Source organism: Capricornis sumatraensis, chromosome 1 (genome assembly GCF_032405125.1).
Source record: "Capricornis sumatraensis isolate serow.1 chromosome 1, serow.2, whole genome shotgun sequence".
Taxonomy (NCBI): Eukaryota; Metazoa; Chordata; class Mammalia; order Artiodactyla; family Bovidae; genus Capricornis; species Capricornis sumatraensis.
In genome coordinates this window covers 6,024,476-6,044,350 of record NC_091069.1, presented here as the reverse complement: position 1 = coordinate 6,044,350, position 19,875 = coordinate 6,024,476, and the positions used below count along the sequence as shown (strand labels likewise).

Genomic DNA, 19,875 nt, shown 5'->3' with positions numbered 1-19,875 from the left:
GTCCCCAGGCAGTTCTTAGGATGAGGCAGCTTCAGAGAAGAGTCACGGATTCCTCTCTGACATCCTTCTTCGTGGTAAGAACTGACGATCCCAGAACTGCGAAGTTGTAAGATGAGGAGGAGACAGCCTTGTCTCCCAGAGCCCAAGGCATCCCCTTGTAGAAAGTCGGCTGCATGTGTGTGTTCTCATGTAGATCCCTAAATCACCTTGTTTGCTGGTCATCTGTCGCTCATAAAAGCAGAGTGCAACCGGAGGCAGTTGTCAGCTCGGCTTCCTGCTGGTCTAGATTCCAGGTAGACATTCGGTTCACTCTTGGCCCACGGCAGCCGGTTCACTTACTCCGTGCTGTGTCACGAGTCTGTTGAGCTGCCCCTTCCCTGAAGGAGCTCTCAGCTCCACCGGGTTTGCCCTCAACATTGAAAAGATTTTCAGGGCTGCCGCTCCTGAGCGCCTCACAGAATAGAGGCCGGAATGGCTGCTTCGCCCTAGAGAGAAGGGGGTCTTCCTCTCTTGGCCGCCGGATGTGGGCCTTCTGTCTGCTGGCCGAACAGTGAGAACACATCGGAGACCCCTCCAGCCCCAAACCACGGGCGGGTGTGTCTGGCTTCCCCTCCCTCTTTTGAGGAATGAGATAACCAGTTTTGTTTTTAACCCTTTTATTCCTCTTGCTGGTTGGATTGCAGGGTGCTGTGCTTTAGCCGACTCTTTTCAACCCCATGGACTGTAGCCCGCCAGGCTTCTCTGTCCATGGGGCTTTCCAGGCAAGAGTCCTGGAGTGGGTTGCCATTTCCTCCTCCAGGAAAGAAAGTGAAGTTGCTCAGTCATGTCTGACTCTTTGCGACCCCATGGACTGTAGCCTACCAGGCTTCTCTGTCCATGGGATTTTCCAGGCAAGAGTACTGGCGTGGGTTGCCATTTCCTCCTCCAGAGGATCTTCCCGACCCAGGGATTGAACCAGCGTCTCTTAGTTTTCCTGCATTGGCAGGCGGGTTCTTTACCACTAGGGCCACCTGGAATTGCAAGGTAGTCTGACTCTCAGAGCAGTGTCTGAATTGTTCTTTATAGCAAACCCTTGTCGGGGGAGGGCCTGAAGTCACCCTTGCCACTCACGTGTCACTTTCAAAAGCCCATACGTAGCTCTTCAGGCTTCTGGTAGGCTCAGCACTGAGAAAACCAGCTCCTGATACCTGTAGACTGGGGCCCAGTGATTAAAACTCCCAGATCAGGGCACTGGGCTTCAGACCTCAGGCTTTCTACCTGACTGCCTGGTTTAGCTGGGTGTGTTGGGCTGTTTATGTAACCACGTGGGAGAGGTGCTCGGGTCCTGACGTGTGGCTTTGATCGTGTCCTGTCACTCAGCCTCCTCCCCAGAGAGGGAAACTTGTGCTGGAGGCAGCAGGCAAGCACCACTTGAGCTCCGCTTCCTTCCAGGAGAGAGACGGCTTCGGAGGCCTGGCGGCGGCCCGGGGCAGAGGCCGCGGCCGCAGCGACTGGAGCGGGGGCACCCCCGGCGGCGCCCAGGAGGTGACCTACACTGTGCCGGCCGACAAGTGCGGCCTCGTCATCGGCAAAGGTAAGTGGTGCTGCGCTGCTCAGCCTGAAGGCAGACAGGCCACACGTCCAGTGCCTCCGAAGCACGAGGTTCACGCCATTTTCTACCCTTGACCAACGGGGCCAGGTGCGAGGCTTCCGCTGCCTTCCAAGGCACCCTCCTTGCCTGGGCCTTCTCATGAACGGGGCAGAGCGAGTACTTCATCACCGCGTGGGAACAGACGTTGTATAAGGGAGACCAGCTACCTGCTGAAGCAGCCTGGGTTGTTAGAAAGGCACAGGTGAGGGGCCCCTGACTGTTTGTCAGTGGACTGATTGGGGATTAACTCACTTGCAAGGAACTTGGAGGAACCATTCAGATCATTTCTTCCAAGAAGATTGCTTTCTGACAAGTGTGTCACTTTTTGCCTTACTGGATTTGGGTTTTTGGTCTGTATTGACGCAACATGTGAAAATGGCTTTTATCTTTTCAGTATGTTTACCATGAGTAACAGACACCCTGTGGAGGGAAATAAAAATTGATTTGTTAGTTGTTTCTAGGCATTTTAGAGAACATTAGGTAAGAAGCCCTTGTTACTGGCTAATGTGGCTGCTTCTTCAGTGAAAAGCAAGGGAGAGAGCAGGCCGGGCTCTGGGCCATCTGAGCTGGCCCGGCAAGAAAGGCTGCTGAGAGCAGGTCCGGGCCTCTGAGGCAGTAGGCCCGGCTTCTCCGCCCTCTAGGCAGAGCCCCTGAGCTGGCAGGAAACTCCTGTTCAGCACCGGGTGTTCTGTTTGCTTCTCAGTTCATTTCTTTTGTACGTATCTGACAACATATGGAAGATATAAAAACCATTTTCTCCCAGAGTTTCCCCAATTTCTGTGATCACCAGCATCTTCTAGCCATTGGAGGTGTGCTGGCATCCCACGGAACACAGCCCAGGGACATCTTCACCCCCAGAAAGCCGAGGCTGCTGAGGCTGCCGAGGCTAGTGCCCCCGAGCTGGCCTTCGGTCGTCTCCCAGAGTCCGTTCTGGGCCCTGCTCTCGGACACTGTGTGTTTTATGCTCTTTTAAAACGTTTTATCTCCTGTATCTGTGCTGTCTCTTGGTTATTAACCTTTCAGAGGTGGGAGGAATGACGTGAGTTTGTTCTGATTTTCTGGCAGGGCGTATTCATGCTGGGAGGTGTTCAGTGGACATTGTTAGCTGCCCAAATGTTGCGATCATTCAGACATGTGACCCAGACCGTCAGCTGGCCTACTGCCATGACGTTAAATCCAGCTGACGCCTTGGAGTTCGAGAGTCAGATCTCGGTTTTTCTGTGCTTTTGGAGAACGGTCATGTCAGTGAAGGTTTCATGGGAAGTGTCTTCTCCAGAGCTGGCGGAGCCTTGCTGTTGGTGCTGTGACAGTTACTTGTAGTCGGTGATGCCTCAGTGCTCACAGGACAGCCTCTCTGTCCTCTGTAAGGTCCTCCTGAGTGGTCCCCAGAGGAGGGAGGCGGCAGAATGCAGCAGTCACAGATGCTGTGTCCTACCGCTCCAGGAGCAGCCTCAGGAAGCCAGGATGTATTTCGCTGGGGCAGTAGCTGGGGTCTTTCTATAACTCCCTCCCCACAAGGGCTGGGTCTGAGGTCTTCCTGTTTCCTTGGGAAAGGTGCCGGGGTGAGGGGCGCCACACGCAGGCAGGCCTGCTCCCACCCCCCCACTCCCCACCACCCCCACTACAGCCCTTGGACAGACGCTGCGCCTCCCTGGGCCCCTGCTGGATTTCCATGATAAATACAGCAATGGTGACAGATAGTGTGGCCAGCCCTGCTCTTGTCAGCCAGGCCTTTTAGCAGGTTTGATTAATTGCTTTACGATTTCACGTCCGGCCGGGGGGCCACTGGTGGGTCGCTTCTGCCCCCCCATCAGGTGGAAGAATGGAGCAGGCTGCTGAATGTGCCTGGAGACAGCCACCATGTGCCAAGCTGGTGACCTCATTTTGCAGGAAGATGAACTTAAATTAACTCCTTCCGGCCCCTTGCAGTTTTTCGGTGCCTCCTCACTGTATTAGCATGCGCCCGGCGCCTCGGGGAAGAGTCTGGGGCTGCAGGCCTGAGTGCCTGACCTGAAGGAGGGGGCTGCTGGCTGGGCCTGCGAGTTCTCAGTCCCAGGCATGCATGCCCTTTCGTGCTCTTGGCTCTGGGACCAAGCGGTCTGGGCAGAAGTGGGGTGTGCAGTGAAAGGGTCTCCCACCTATTCTTAGCTCTTCATCAGTCCCCCCAAACGCTCTTGCCTAGGAGCGAAGCTGCTTACCTTTCATGATGCAGAGAAGAAATTCACAACCTGTGGGTAAAGGTCAGTAGTTTGGGGGCCGGGAGGGGCTTGTACCGACCCGGAAGTAGAGCGAAGCTGCTGAAGACTACGACTTTCTCACACTGGCTAGCGCTGCCCCCAGGACCATGTGTTTGCTCGAGGCAGAAAATGCAGGGACGCTGTCCTTACACTGTAGCAGATCTTCAAGAAAACCATCCATTCAGCCTTTGGGTCAGCTGGGCTTCTCTTTTTATGAATTTCCTTTTAAATTGAGCACCACCCTAAACCCAGCTAGCATCCTTCCGAAACTGATGCTGAGCCAGGCTTTCCTGAATGCCCACAGCCGCCTGGTTTCCTTCCTGTGATGCCAAGGGCCGCTCACGCTGCCTTCAGGGAGAACGGCCAGACCCAGGCCCCATCTTTGCTCCCGGGCCCTCGTAGACTCCCCTGGTGCTTTCAGGATGAGACAAGGTGCAGGCCGTGCCTGTCGATGGGGCCCCTTACTCACCTTCGCCTTGATGCTTTGTGTACATGTGGGTTTCCAGCCATGCGGGTGAGGGGCCGGCGGGTGAGGGGCAGGCTGGGGAGTGAAGGATTGTGGACACATTAGTATGAAATGACAGTTGGAGGTTAGTTTTGACTCTGGGTGGGGAGGGGTGACACAGAGACTGGCCTCTAGCCTTCGCTTTGATCCTCTGAGGCTCCCTGGTAGCCTACTCCAGATTTTATACAGACTATTCTCATCCAGTTTTATAAAATCCTGTGCTCCAAATTCTCCTTGTATTCTGGCTTTACCCCACCCCAAAGAGCAGAGCGGATCTGTAAGTTCTGTGAAATTTGAAAAGAAGAATCAAACCATTGTTACCCCGGTGGAGCTTTTGTTACGCAAATTTCATTAAGAGACTGGGACTCTCCCAGATTTTCAAAGAGTCCAACTACATTTTCATTAGCCCCGCTCCACCCAGGCCTCTGTGACCCCCATCCTCAGCCTGCCTCTCCGTCTAGACCCGCCCCCACCCCCAGGGAACACAGAGATTTGAGAAGCGACAGGACGGGGAATTAAAGGCCGGATGGGCTCTGGGTGTCGTTGGGCCTGTGGCCGCCTGTTTGACCTGTGGAGGGAGGGGACCAGCTGTGCGGTGACCCCCCCGCTGGGGCCGAAGGCCCCCATTGTGCCAGGGAGGGGCCACCGGCTCGCCATCCTTGGGCGGAGAAGGAGGGAGCGCCTTCCCCAGCTGAGCTCACTGTGTGTAAATCTGCAGTCCAGGGCACCTCAGCCCAGGACACAGAGACAGGGACCAGTGGCTGCTCCATGGGCTCCATGCCTCAGCCTGGCTCAGAAAGCAAGACCAGCTTCACCGCAGAAGTCTGGTTTCACAGGTGAGACAGCCCTAGTTTTGACTAGAACCATTCTCAAGCATAAGTGGACAGGACTTGTCAACTCTTAGGACGAGCGCTGGTGGGCGGAAAGCTCCCCCTCCTCCTCTGTGAGCTCCAAGCTCGGGGTTTGCCGCAGTCGCTGCTTACCCTTGTGTCTGTCCTGCCACCCACAGGGGGCGAGAACATCAAGAGCATAAACCAGCAGTCGGGAGCGCACGTGGAGCTTCAGCGGAACCCCCCTCCCAGCACCGACCCCAACCTGCGGATATTCACCATCCGGGGGCTCCCTCCACAGATCGAGGTGGCCAGACACCTCATAGATGAGAAAGTTGGCGTACGTACGCGGGCCCTGCCACCCGGCTCGGGAGTTGCGGGGGTTTCTTTTGTCTGTCCGAGGTACCTGCTTCCCCCCAGAACCTCACACTTCCTGGGCCTCTGGGTCCTCCTGTGACGCAAGGGCCGCAGCCCCCTCCCCCTGTGCCGAGGGGCAAGGTCATGGTGCAGGGACTCGGGCCAGGCCCAGACGCGCAGGGCGCCCCTGGCCACCGCTGCTCGGCCCGAGCCGCGGCCCCGCAGGCTAGAGGAGCAGCCGGGCGGCAGCCTCCCCCAGCTCTGCCCCTGGACCCCCACGGGCCTCGCCCTGGTGGCCAGCCCCTCAGGCAGCATTCATTGACTCTGGCTTTAGTTTCAGGCGCCTCAAGGCAGATAAAGAAAGGGAGTGTTGATGGAGGACAGATGGGCCACTGCTCGCCTCAGAGGGGCCGTAGAGTGGCAGAGAGAGCCGTGGGCCGGCCTAAGTTGACGGGAGAGTCCAGCAGGTTGGTCCCTCCCCCAGGGCGGCACGCCAGGGCAGGCGCGGTGGTGCAGGACTGGCGGCGTGGCACATCGCCACCCGAGGGGCAGCAGCCGCCCCGCAGTCAGGCCCTTCCGCGGGGAAGGAAGGCTAGTGAGTGCCGCAGGGTGCCTTTACCCCACGAGTCTCTGTCTCCCCGGAGGCTGTGGTTCGTCCCGGGGCGGGCCTGGGCAGAGGGCACCCGTGCAGCCGGCGGGCAGTGAGAGTTCCCTCTGTGCCCTGACAGGGGACCAGTCTCGGAGCTCCTGGACCCTTTGGACAGAGTCCCTTCAGCCAGCCGCCTGCCGCACCTCATCAAAAGTGAGTCTTCTGCACCTGTGTGGACTGCGAGAATTCCCTGCCCACCTAGGAGGCCCTCCTTTGCAGCTATTCTGGGGATGCCAGCCAGAAGCCCGGGATGTGGGCTTAACCCATCCCTGTCATCCCTCTGGCCTGTCCATGGCTCACGGACCAGCGCTGGGCTGAGAGCCTGCCCAGAGGGCAGAGGGTCCCCTAGCCCGCCAGCATGCCCAGTGAGGGCTTCCCGCCCTGGGCTGGGCTGGGGAGGGGAGTCTCTTGTGAAAGCCCTCCCTGTGTTGGGTCTTCAGCTCTTGTCTTTATTTTTCCCACTTTCTTTCAGCACCTTTCCTCCAAGGAGCTCAGGGTGCTTCCCAAACATTGCTGCTAAAGTGAATGGAAACCCCCATAGCGCCCCTGTGAGGTGGGTGGCCTGCCTTCACTCTCCACACTGGCTTCTCCGGAGACCTTGGTGCTGGGGGTGGGGGGGTGACTGGTGGGGAGGGGGTTGGGGGTGACTCTGGTGGGGACGGGGTTGGGGGGGTGACTGGTGGGGAGGGGGTGTGCCCTGGCCTGGAATGAATGGCCCTTGTCCTCCACAGTGGTCCTCCCGCCTTTCTGACCCAGGGCTGGGGCAGCACCTACCAGGCGTGGCAGCAGCCCACACAGCAGGTTCCAAGTAAGTGATTCAGGAGGAGGCGGGACCGCCCTCCACCCCCCAGACAGGCCTCCTGGGGCTTGGGACACGTCTCCAGCTGGGGGGGACCTGGGCCTGAGGACTCCTCAAACCTTTCTGTCCCACCAGCTGCGTCCTCCTCAGGGCTACAGCCTTTACTCCTGTTCCCTGCCGAGGGTCCGAGAGGCCTGCGGCTTGGCCTGAGTGCCCCCGCCCCACACCCCACCCGCCCCACACTGGGTGCCCACCCGCTCTCCTGCTCTGGTCTCCAGGCGGCTTGGCCTGAGTGCCCCCGCCCCACACTGGGTGCCCACCCGCTCTCTCCCTCTGGTCTCCAGGAGGCTTGGCCTGAGTGCCCCCACCCCGCACCCCGCCTCCCCTGCACTGGGTGCCCACCTACTCTCCTCCTCTGGTCTCCAGGTGGCCTCCTCCCTGTCTTCTTTTCTGGCAACATCTTAGGAAGGGATTCTTTCTATCTCCTGAACTTTCAGAAAACACACAGTTAGAAAATTTGCTCTCTTAAGAAAACTGATTGTAAAAGAGAAAGAGGTTGCTGGAGTCACACCCACACCCTCTCTCTAGCCTCCCATCAGCTTCAGGGACTCATTCTTGAGTTCTGTCGCTGGTAAAGCTTATTTTTCATAGGCTTCCCCCGCACCACCCCCCCCCCCCGCAAAAAAAAGCCAAAAGCCCCACGAAATTGCTTACCTTAGGTTCTTTTGTTTTTGGACATCTGAAGGGCCAGCCTGGTGGTGTTTGGAAAGCGCTCTTCAGCGCGTTGGCAGGCTTCCCTCGGCACCAGGCCACTGGACACGCTGCAGCTTTGCTCTCAGGGGCTGGGCCCGGGGTTCCCCCCACCCCCCAGCAGAGCGCTGGCTGTGAGCCCTGCCCCAGGCACCTGTCAGATCCATAGCTGGAGAAGCACCCAGGAGTCCGGAGCCTGGCTGGATGGCTTTAGACGTGTCCCCCCTTCTCCGGGGCTCCATTTCTTTTGTCAGTGAAATGAAGGATTTGGATTTGATTTCTAAAGTACATGTGAGCTCTGACACTGCATGGCTGTGTTTTTTACCTTCTCTTCACTGGCATTTTCTTAACAAAACGTTTTACACATGCAGAATATCCTTAAGAACTCCACCACGAACACCTTTACACCACCCAGGTTCTTCCTCCCCATTGCACAGTGCTCGCTCTCCCCACAGCCCGGCACATCTCTTTTCCTCCTGTTCCGCCAGAAGGCACCCCCAGCGTGGGAAGCCGCCTGGGTCAGGGCTCTCCCATGCCCATCACCCAGGACAGAGAACTGGGGAGGAGCCCCTGACTGGTGAAGCTCTCCCCTAAAGCTGCAGGGTTCACGTGCATCTCTGAGGGCCTGGGGGTTCCTGCAGAGCCCACCCCGCTGCTGCCCCAGGCCCAGGTGGGTAAGGAGTCAGCAGAGGCACGTGGGCCGAGGAAGCGGAGCACAGCTCGTCCCGGATCTTCACCAGCTTCATCTGTGCTGTCGCTTGGTTTACTCGGGAATTGAGAATTGATTTTGGTCCGTGAAATCTTGTTGAGAAGAAAAACCCCGTTGCCCACGTCCTCCATGTCTGAGCAGGGTGCTCCCTCTGCCCCGTTCCTCATGCCTGGCCTTCTCCGATCGACAGCCTCCTGTCATCAGCGTCCAAGTCCAAGTCTGGTCCTGTCACGGTGGTCCTGCCCCGGTAGGGAGGGGGCTCTTTCCCCAGCCCTGTGCCCCACTCAGTCCTCAGTAAATTAACTCTTGGGGAAAGCATTTGACCATGAAACCTGATTTTGAGTATGGCCTTCCTGCCTGAGGATGAGATGGTTGGGTGGCATCACTGACTCAATGGACATGAGTTGGAGCAAGCTCCAGGAGTTGGTGATGAACAGGGAAGCCTGGTGTGCTGCACTCCATGGGGTCGCAAAGAGTCGGACACGCCTGAGCGACTGAACTGAGCTTCCCACCTGCTGCAGGCAGTGATTCTAACCGAAGGAAGGACATTGGTGGGGCCTTCACGGGGACACACAGGCCAGCCCTCAGCAGAAGAAAGGTCCTACCTTGTCTGTGGTCAAGTCTAATAACCGCCCCCCCGCCCACCGCCTGATGCCCCAGAGAGACTGCTGCTGCTCTGTGCCTCCCACCCTAGCCTTTCCGCACCCAGTAATTCAGAGAGGAGGGCAGAGGGCACCCCACACACGTGCTCTACCCGCCAGCCCACCCTGGACAGCGCGAGGCTGGGTGGGGGTCAGGTGTACGTTTTGGCGTCAGTCCCTCGCTGCGTGCACTTCATCTTGTCATCCTGAGCACAATTTCTGGAACTTTCCCTATGTGTCTCCTGTAATTTTCTCCTTGTCCAGAGGCAGCCATCAGTCTTTGAACAGAAGGGGCAGCGCAGGGGAGTAGTCAGTGCCGTTTGGACTCTCTGTCCATCTGAGGGCCAATCCAGGGAGCTGCAGACAGCGCTCGGGGCCTCAGGCTCTGGCCTCGGAAGCCCAGGTCTCTGACCCAAGGGAGTCAAGGCCGCTCCTGCTGCTTGCCCCAGCCTCACGGGGCTCAGTGGCATCCGCCCCCGCTGGCCTGGGGTCCCTGCCAGGGGTGGGCCTGAGCCGGCCTGCCTCCTTCCTCCCAGGCCAGTGAGTGAGTGCGGAGAGCAGGGCCCGGAGCCCTGACTGCCTCTGTGTTCTCCACGCAGGCCAGCAGAGCCAGCCGCAGAGCAGCCAGCCTGACTACAGCAAGGCCTGGGAGGACTACTACAAGAAGCAGAGTGAGTGCCTCGGCCTCTGCGCGGGGGGCCCGGCCCAAGGGCCCCCGCCACCTTCGCCACGTGCCCTGTGTGCGTCCATCTGGGTGTCTGCCTTTGTCTGCTCCACCCACCCCAACCCTGTCAGTGAGACGCGCGGGCGTCCTTTGCCTTCCTCCCCTCCTCGATCTTCCCTTCCGGGCTCCACACGGGGCGAGCCCCAGCCCAGGCTGTCCACGTGAGAACCCTTGGTTAGACCCAGACCGGCCAGGGGCTGTTGGCTGTTGGCCGCCTTGCCACCGGGCCGCTGCCCGGCTCTCCCTGGCCGTCGCGGGCAGGTGAGACAGGGAGGAGGGAGACTCAGGCTGCGGGAGGGACTGAGGCCGCAGGAGACTCTGAGGCTTTTCTTCCAAAGTAAGCTCTTCGCTGTGCCAGTTTTCTCCACTAAGCCAGTTTTTTTAAAAAGAGGAGAAAACTTCATAACGGCAACCCCAAAAAAAAACCTGCCTCAAGTGAATCATTTAAGGTGAGTCCTGAGCCCTCTGTGCGCATCCCACAAGTGCTGGGCCAGCGTGCTCAGGTGTGGCCAGAAGAGGCATCTCGTGTCTTGAGTCTGAAGGGTGTCACTTGCTGCTCTGAAGAGCGCGGGTCAGACACTGTCAGAGAAGCAGCCATCCTGTGTTTGCGATCGTTACCAGGTCCATAGCCCTTCTAGGGCCGGGGCCTGGTCAGCGGGGTTACCGTCGCCTGGAGCAGCCAAACCCCCCCAACCCCCACGGTCCAGATTCTGGAACCCCCTGGGCTGCAATGCCCTGTGCAGGCGCACGTACACACCCCCGCCGGGGCACCCACTTCCTCGCCCTCCCTCCTCCCACTCTGGCCCCGGGCACTGGCAAGGAGCTGGCTGGACAGACAGATGGACGCCGAGGACGTGGCTGATGACAGAAGCAGACTGTAGGTGTGGTTGGGGCCCAGGCGAGGGAGCGCTGACAGCCGTGCTTGGGCAGGCCATGCTTGGGCAGGCCATGTCTGCCCGGACAGTGTGGGCACCAGGCGCTTGGTCCAGGCGCCCCCTGGGAAGCCTCCCAAGAGGCTCTGGGAAGGGGTCCCTGCAGACTGACCATGCCCTTCCCCTCCTAGTAACTGGTGCTCTGCTTTGCCCGTCAGGTCACGCCGCCAGCGCCGCGCCCCAGGCCAGCACCCCGCCGGACTACACCATGGCCTGGGCGGAGTACTACCGGCAGCAGGTTGCCTTCTACGGGCAGACCCTAGGGCAGGCACAGGCCCCCAGCCAGGTCTGTAGCCGGTCGCCCGCAACGCCGGGACCGCCCGGGCCTCCGCTCCCCCTCCCTAAGCCTTCTGTGTGTGCCTGACCCCGGCCCAAGTGGTACAGAGCCACCACCCTGGCCCCCTCCTCGCCCCTGCTGGAACAAACTGGAGCCTCTTGGGAAACAATAGGTTAGGCAGACCGCCGAGCTGAGCAGCCTCGGTGTCTTCCTCTGGACCCAGGCTCCCAGTTGTAAGTGAGCATGCCAGGCTGAGCCGGCCCCGGGCAAGCGTGGCACTGCCCCTGGGGACTGTGGTGGCCACTGCCCAGTGCTGTTCTTGAAGAGGGTGGGGTGGCCAGGCTGTCACGCTCATCCCCAGTCAGCAGTGAGGGGCAGCAGGCGGAGGGCGAGCGCCCCCTTCAAAGGCCGGAAACCAGAGGGCTCTGTCCAGAAACAGTTTTCTTCCAAATGTGGGGAAGACAGGGGACCAAGGACTCCCACAAGCTGATGCCAGTCAGGTCCCTGTGGACAGTCCCTTGGTGACCACAGGCCCTGAACCCCCAGACTAGTCTCCCGTCTCACTGGGAAGCTGGGCCCTGTGGGGACAGGAGTTGAGCGGGGGCGGCGGTAGGTGACCGAGGAGGAGTGTCACTCGCTCACTCCCCTCTCCCCGCCCGGATCCCCTGTGGAAGGAGGCGCCTGAGGCCTCCTGTGTGAGAGCTTATCTGGGCCAGATCCCTGGGTGCTAGGCCGGGAAGGCACTTAGACATTGGTGTTCACGCGTGTGTGTGTGTGTGTGTGCACGCCCAAGCACGCGTGTGCCAGCATCCGTTACCTCCATGCAGACAGAGCCCCAGACAGCACACCAGCACCTGAGACTGCCCTCAGACTAACCTGTCTCCCCCTTCCTTCCACAGGAACAGTAGGACCGAGACCCGCGGCTCCCCTCCCCTCAAAAGTGTTGTGAGCAAAAACCTATTTGTAACAGAGGTTTTTAGATTTGCAAACCCTTTGATGAAGAACCTTTGTTTTGTTCTGTGAAACACTATATTTAGATTAACAGAATTTTTCTAAAAATTGGGAGAATTAGTTACTAAAAATTGCTGACAATTTTTGTTTCATTATTTTTGTTCGTTACTTCAAATGTATAAGCTCTGAGAATCTTTTTGGAGCAATACCTGCAAATTCTGGCGCCAGAATGTGCCTCAGAGCAGTGACATTTCAACATGGTGTGTTCTGTTTTTGTTTTGTTCGTGTGTCTTTTTATTTACAGTTTTTTCTGTTGCAACAGAAAAAAAGTGGCTTGGAAGTCTTAGGTGGTTTGTAACAAATTCTTTAAAAAAATTTTTAAACAGTATTTAAATATTCTTAAATGTGTAAATTCATTAAATGTTTTACTTCTAATTTCTTGTATCTTGGCTGTCTGGTTTTATTGCATTTTTTAAAAAACTGAACTATTATGTATTGTAATTAATTATGTGCATTCTGAATTGAGACAGATAATTGTATTGCTGTCCAACAGGGATCGGGAGGGGGCATTTTTTAGGGTTTGTATAATTTCTAGAGTTCTAAAGGGGTTAATAATATAAAAATGGTGTTGTGTGTTTAGCAGACGTCTTTTCACGTCTCCATTATCTACCGGTTGCAATTGTGTATCTAAGACCTCCAAGCTTGTTTTAAAGACAAAACAAAAAGCCTTTCTCTGTTCTCTCAGAAATATAAATACTGTTATTTTTAATATTAAAAATAAATTCAATATAACTTTTAACAAACACTGTGGAACATTAAACCGCATAAAAATGTAGTAACTATTTTTTAATTCCAAGGTGTTTTTTGCTTTTTTCTTTTAAATATTTTCTTAATATTTGTCAAATTAACTAGATGAATAAATAAATCTAGCATTAACCGCAATATGAATTAAATAATTTTGATTTAATAAAAGGGATAATATGATTTCCAATGTTTACTGTAGTGTATCTTGTACAGGTAACATGTATTTTTAAAGGAAAGAAAAACGGAATTGAAGCTATTTTTTTTTTCTTGCATTTTTCAGTTGACCTGGGGGACATTCCGTTTGAGATGTACTGAAGTTACAGTGTCTGGGGGGTTTTCTCCTTTTTTTCCTTATAATGCTTGAAATGTTTAACTATTAAAAAAGGCAATTGGAAAATGTTATGCATGTGTTTTTTTGTTTGTTTTTTTTTAAAGACGTGTTCTTTTTATTTGACTGACAATTCATTTTACACTCTACATAATAAAATTTCCACAAGACATCTTGTGGGCAAAGTATTTTTCAGTCTGTTTGCTTCCGGTCTTCTTGTTCCTCCTGTGGCCACTGCCTGCCACCCACCCACCCCTCCAAAGAAAGGCAAGGCTTCTCAGCCCATCACCTTGTGCTGCGTGGCGGAGCTGATGGAGCACAGCCTGCATTTGCAACTCCTTCGTTAAGCTAATTTTATCTTAATGGCTATGCATCATCTGACAGTTTTGACTTTAGAGCCTGGGTTACCATCAGCCCCTCTTACCTGTCACATCTACGCATCTCTCGATGTGGGTGTGACACCAAGAAGTCAGTAACGGGTCTCCTTGCTGTCGTCGTAAGTGGAGCCGGAAGATTCACAGAGGGCAGTCGATCCGGGGGCTGGGGGGTGGTCCACCCACATCCCCGCGCCTGAGTCGGCTCCCTCCCACCCACCTCCCCACACACCCCTGGGAAATCGGAACCTAAACGGGGGCAGCCTGGACGTGGCCCGGTGCATCGGTGCATCGGCCGCCCCGCTGGTTCCTTCCACAGCCCGGGGCCCACCCCTTCCATGGATGGGTGCTGTTTTCTCTCAGCCCCACCAGTGGTGGGACCTGGGCAGCTGGGAGAGCTGGAAAGTGCCAGCAAACATGCTCATTCCGTTTCAGTGTTTTTATGAAGGAGGCAAAAAGGGGTGCCCTTACCCACGGGTTGAAGCCAGGGAGGGTCCTGTGGATTCAGGACACGGGCACGCTGTGGGCCCTGGACTGGAGGGTTTTTGAGGGGGTAAGGAGATGGGCCTTTGAACTCTTTTTCCTGCTTCCTTTCCTGTTGGTGGAAGTGACCAGAGCTCACTTTGAACCGAGCTCTCCCCTTGACTCTGAACTCGCCTCCCTCTGCTGTGAGCCATGCGCGAGGCACCTCTTCGTTTAGACACAGGGCTGCAAGGAGGACCCTGTTTAGAACCTCCTTATGGCTCATTCTCATGGCGTGTGACTCCCGTTCTGGTCCCTTTTCTTCTCTCTACCCCAGGCTCTTAAGAGGAGGGGGAAAAAAAGCATCTGTGGCTCCTTTAGGCCAACAAGGGGTGTGGAGAGCCGCCCATCTGTAGCCATTCTGAGGCCTGTTGAGAGCCGGAAGACAAAAAGGAGACGTGGCATCTCTGACTACACCTCTAGAGAATCGACTTTGACGTTGAGAAATTGAATAGTAAAAGCCACTTGGAAAGAAGGAGGGGGTCACGCCAGAGAAGGGCATAAACGCTGATGGTGGGAATGGGGTTTAGGGAGACGGCATTATAGAGAAGACTTCCTTCTAATTCATCTTCCAAGCTCCGTGCCAAAACAGCATTTGGCATGGTTCACAGGGAGCGATTGTGTGATAATGAACCCTAAGGTGTCCCTTAATTGAAGACTGAGCATTGCGGTTTGTGCCAAGAGTCATAAATGGCGCAGGCTTGCGGGAGGATGCATTTTCTTAAATGTATCGGTAAGTACAGATTAGCGCTTGTCCCCAGTGAAATGCCCATACTATAAATTATGGAAATCTCTCTCTCTCTCTGATGCAACCTTTTATTGAGGGGGGTTGGGGTGCAGTACAGCGGGAGGAGGGGGGAAAGTTTGCAAGCATATGAAATTTGGCCTCTCATTAACATGGCGCCCACTGAAGATGGTTTTCATCAGCAGTCTGGTGTCCTGGAAGGCTAAAGTGCTTGAAATGTACCAAGTTCAGCGATTGTGTTCCATTAAGAAAGCTGCATGGTCATCACGGGAAGGACAGTCTGTGTGTTGGGGGAGGCGGCGGAGGCGGGGCAGGGGCCCAGGCTGTCTGCAGAACTCTCGCCTCACCTCTGTCCTCCATCACACGAGCACGCCTAGTCTCTGCCAGCCGCCTAAGCTCGGGTTCCAAGGACCCAGCCAGGCTGTTCCCCATCCATCCAAGAGTTTGGGCTCGGGGTGGCGAGTCCTCCAGCCAGGGTGCCTCCATCAATACCCCTGGTCTCAGGTAGGAGGCGTCCCTCTCCAGGGGTGATCATCTGTGACATCCTCACGCAGTCAGGGTGGCTGGGGTACCGACAGCGTGGTGCAGGGCTGGGTCCACGATGGAGTCTGGAAGCCACAGAGCCTCTGCTTCTGGCTGGCTACAGCAGCACTGTTTCCTGAGCCCACGTCTGGCCCGCTGGGACCCAGCTGGGGTTTTTTAAGATGGGCTAATGCAAATGGTCCTGATAGACTCTTCGAGATTAATGGCCAGAAAGTGGACTGACACTCAATTCCGCAGGGGGTGCTGGTCTGGGTCCACATCTTGGATGGGTGGAAGGGCAAGTGAAGACAGCCCTGAAACAATGGGAATCTTTGCTGGCCTTTGTCTTGAGGGCCTGTGAGTAGCATCTCCCAAGAAGGTTCTGGCCCTTTTCAGGCATTTCCTCTGCTAGGGGTCTCCACACCTGGGGAGTCTGGCAGGTCCATGCTTCCCCTTTCACAGATGAGGGCTCAGAGTCAGAGGCAAACCAACTGCCTTTATCCACCCAAGAACGCGGGCCTTCCACGCCGGCTTCTCTGCTCTGCTTCCCCTAAGACTTCAATCAAGAGAAACACAATTGCCCGCCAGGAGCTCGTGGTCAAAGAGCGGGGACCCTGCCATCGCCACCAAGTGAGATGCTTGGTAGGAGGAGGAGACAGTCGTAGAGCCGATGCCACATGACAGCCATGGGCAAGGCCCTGTTGGTGCACCGCAGTCAGTCATCTTCACTGATGCTGTATTTGCAAATTCACCTACTCACTAAAATGCATTTATAACTTTAAGATCAACACTCACCACACTTTTGTGGTTATTCCTCTCTTTAGCACACTCTCTTTAGTGCCACGTATTCTGCATTTTTGTGCTTTCTCTGGGTGATTTTGCATTTACAATGACCCCTGAGGTAGCGCTGTCTAATGATGTGCTTTACAGAGAAAATACAGGTGTGAGGTAAGCTTTGTTCAAGCATGAGGTGCTGTTGGCTGTGAGTTCAATATTAACGAATCAACAACAATACTTTGGCCACCTGATTTAAAGAGCCAACTCATTGGAAAAGACCCTGATGCTGGGAAAGATTTGGAGTAAAACGAGAGAGGGCAGCAGAGGATGAGACGGTTAGATGGCCTCACCTACTCAATGGACATGAGTTTGAGCAAGCTCTGGGCAATTGTGGGAGGACAGAGGGCCTTGTGCTGCAGCCCATGGGGTCGCTGCAAAGAGTTGGATACAACTTAGCGACTGAACAACAGCTGTATATAAGAAACATATATTGTGTTTCTTTAAAGAGAAACACAAATGAAGCAAAGTTATGTGCTGGTCAGTTGATGAAAAAATGCAGTGAGCTTATATTTCCCCAAGGAGCAAGGGTTCAGTATTCACAGGTTCAGTGTCTGCAACTTTATAGAACATCACATTGCAAATAACAAGAACAGATTGTATCTCACTTTCCCATGAGAGCCCCATGGCTCTGGGTACCCACACAGGAGATGAGGAACAGGTTTGAGTAGGTTCTTGCCAAAGTCACACCCCAGATATGGAGACAGCAGAGCAGGGCTCAGACCTCAGTCTGACTGTAAAACCTGTCCATTGCGCCCTGCCAAGGACAGAAACAGACATGTTCGAGGGCCCCCTGAGTTGGTTCTGGAGAGATCTAACAGGTTCAGCTCACATGGGGAGCAGAGTGGAAGGTTTAAGGATACAAACTCAAGCTTCCATCTCCAATACTCAACAGTTTCCTCATCCACAGAGTGAGGATAACAGCTACCTCCCAGATCTTGGGGCTGAGTTGGGGGATCCATGACTGTATGCAAAGCCCTGGCTTATCCCGAGCTCTCAGAAAGTAGCAGCTTAGAGCAGTCACTGAGTCCACGGCTTCTGACTGCTTTGATGGTATTTTCTGCTCCTCTCTGAGGGCCAGGACAGGCTGAGATCTGAAACAAATGTCAGCCTCAGCACGGATCCTCTAAGCTTCCCCTGGGGTCTCTGGGTCTCCCCAGGACATATGATCTGAAGCCCAGCTTCCTCCAAAGTCTGGGCAGCTATAGGAGATGCATGCACACTCAGTCATGTCTCACACTTTGCAACCCCACGGACTGTAGGCTGCCAGGCTCCTCTGTCCTTGGGATTCTCCAAGCAAAAGTACTGGAGTGGGTTGCCATGCCCTCCTTCAGGGGATCTTCCCAACCCAAAGATGAAATCCAGGACTCCTGTGCCTCCTGCATTTCAGGCAGATCACAAAAATGACTTTAAAGCTGCTAGGATTTTGTTTGGGATTGCACTGAATTTATAGGAAGAATTGACAACCTAACAACATTGTCTTCCAGTCTATGAACGTGGTATATCCCTGTCTCTTGTTTAGTTCTTTGATTTTGCTCTATAATTTTCATGGTTTTCAGCATAAAATTCTTGCACATCTTTCCATTGGTTCCTGGATTTTTTATATTTAGCTATTATCCAAAAAGATATTTTTTCCATTTCACTTTGTTGGCTGGTGATAGAAATATAATTTATGCTTACACATTGACTTTGATTCCAGTGACTTTACTTGAATTCTTTATTAATTCTAATAATGTATAGATTTATGTAGCATTTCTATGTACAGAATCATGTCATTTATAAATAACGAAGATGTCTTTTTTTGCATTCCAATTTTTATGCCATTTGTTTCTTTTTATTGCTTCCTATCACTGGCCAAGACTGCCAGTACACTGTCAGCTGAAAGGAGGGAGAGAGGTCTCATTTGCAGTCTTAGGGCACACTTTCAATAACTCACCATTCATTATGTGTGTTGTACAATTGTCACGCGTACTTTTCATCAGGTGAAGAAATTGCCTTCTGATTCTACATTGCCAGAAGTTTTATCATGAATGGGTGTGGAATTTTTCACATGCTTTTTCTGCACTTTTTTCACATGTTTTTTCATAGACATCATCACATGAATTATCTGCTTTTTAATTTTAATGAAATGAATCACATTGATGAGTATTCAATTTTTTAATTAATTTTTTGCTGTTTTGCAATGTTGTCTTAGTTTTTGCTGTACAGCAAAGTAAATCAGCTATCAGTTCAGTTCAGTCACTCAGTTGTGTCCCACTCTTCGTGACCCCAAGGACTGCAGCACTCCAGGCTTCCCTGTCTGTCCATCACCAACTCCTGGAGCTTGCTCAAATTCATGTCCATCGAGTCAGTGCTGCTGACCATCTCATCCTCTGTCATCCCTTTCACCTCCTGCCTTCAACCTTTCCCAGCATCACAGTCTCTTCCAATGAGTCAGTTGAAAGAAAAGTGAAAGTGTTAGTTGCTCAGTCATGTCTGACTTATTGCAACCCATAGACTGTAGCCCGCCAGGCTCCTCTGTCCATGGGATTTCCCAGGCAAGAGTATTGGAGTGGGTTGCATTTCTTACTCCAGAGGATCTTCCCGACCCAGGGATGGAAACTGGGTCTCCTGCATTGCAGGCAGATTCTTTACCACCAGGGAAGTCTATAAATATATAGAATGTTTCATGACTTTGTCATCCTTGGGCAAGGACTGTGCTAATCTTCTCTATATCATTTCAATCATAGCGTATGCACTGCCTAAGCGAGCACGATTTTTCAAATGTTAAACTAGCCTTGTATTTCTAGGATAAACTTCACTTGGTGGTAATGTATTACCTATCCTTGCATATCATTGGATCGATTTGCTAATATTTTTGTTTAGGATTATTGTGTGCATATTCATGAGAACAACCTATAATCTATACCATAACTTAACCCATTGAAGACCTGAAACGTGCCCACCCACGCTTCCAGCTTAACTCATTCCCATTTGGGTTATACGCCCACCGTTCCTGATGAGGAAAGTTCTCACTCTGCACTTGGTCTTGGAATTCAGACTGCCACTATCTACTCCAGCAAAATCGTACCCAAAAGTTCATCACTCAGGTTATTACTGAGTTCCATGCTCGGTTAGAAGCCAGGCAAGAGGGAAATGGCAACCCACTCCAGTATTCTTGCCTGGAGGATCCCACGGACAGAGGAGCCTGGCGGGCTACGGTCCATGGGGTCACAAAGGAGTTGGACACGACTGCGGGACCAAGCACACAAGACCCTAGCAAGCAGGTCATCTCAGCACGGCCAGCAGTCACTGTGCAGTTAATATCCACAACTAACACCGCTGGAGAACCACCTATATACTCAAGGCACTGAGCTTGACCCTAGTGGTCAAGTTCTCCTGTTTCTCCCCCTACAGCTCTTCTCGCCCTACGGAGCTCCTCCCCCTATAGAGCTGGCCATGCCGGAGAGGGGCTTCTTTACCACTGGCAGTGGTTACTTAGCAACTCAACTTTAAAACAAAAAGTTCTTCCCACACGTTCTTTTTGAATCTTCTTCATCAGTTTTTTTTAAAGAGTTATCTAAGATAACAAGGTAAGCAGTTCAAATACCATTGTCATGAACAACTGCGTATTTGAGTCAAGGTCACACCCACACTGTGCAACCGATGCAGAAATAATGTGGATCCTGTGGCTTCCGTGAAACTCATCCCCAAACTCCTCGTTTAGATTCTATCATTAGCCATGGACTGTTGTTTTTGCTGTTTAATCGCTCAGT

At 53.7% G+C, this 19,875-nt stretch overlaps 1 protein-coding gene and 1 non-coding gene across 2 annotated transcripts in view; one reads left to right on the top strand and one right to left on the bottom strand.

The window, feature by feature from the left end:
- FUBP3 (far upstream element binding protein 3) overlaps positions 1-13,249 on the top strand; it is a 47,423-nt gene extending 34,174 nt beyond the window's left edge. The window contains exons 12-19 of the mRNA XM_068989997.1: positions 1,432-1,573; positions 5,382-5,542; positions 6,288-6,361; positions 6,681-6,761; positions 6,940-7,016; positions 9,707-9,778; positions 10,922-11,049; positions 11,940-13,249. Coding sequence (XP_068846098.1) covers positions 1,432-1,573; positions 5,382-5,542; positions 6,288-6,361; positions 6,681-6,761; positions 6,940-7,016; positions 9,707-9,778; positions 10,922-11,049; positions 11,940-11,948 — 744 coding nt within the window. The 3' untranslated portion in view covers positions 11,949-13,249. The remainder of the gene's footprint in view (positions 1-1,431; positions 1,574-5,381; positions 5,543-6,287; positions 6,362-6,680; positions 6,762-6,939; positions 7,017-9,706; positions 9,779-10,921; positions 11,050-11,939) is intronic.
- Positions 13,250-18,770: 5,521 nt separating this feature from the next.
- LOC138093565 (U6 spliceosomal RNA) lies at positions 18,771-18,873 on the bottom strand. The gene has a single exon (XR_011146117.1). It is a non-coding gene; the product is annotated as a U6 spliceosomal RNA (small nuclear RNA).
- Between the last annotated feature and the right edge of the window lie 1,002 nt (positions 18,874-19,875).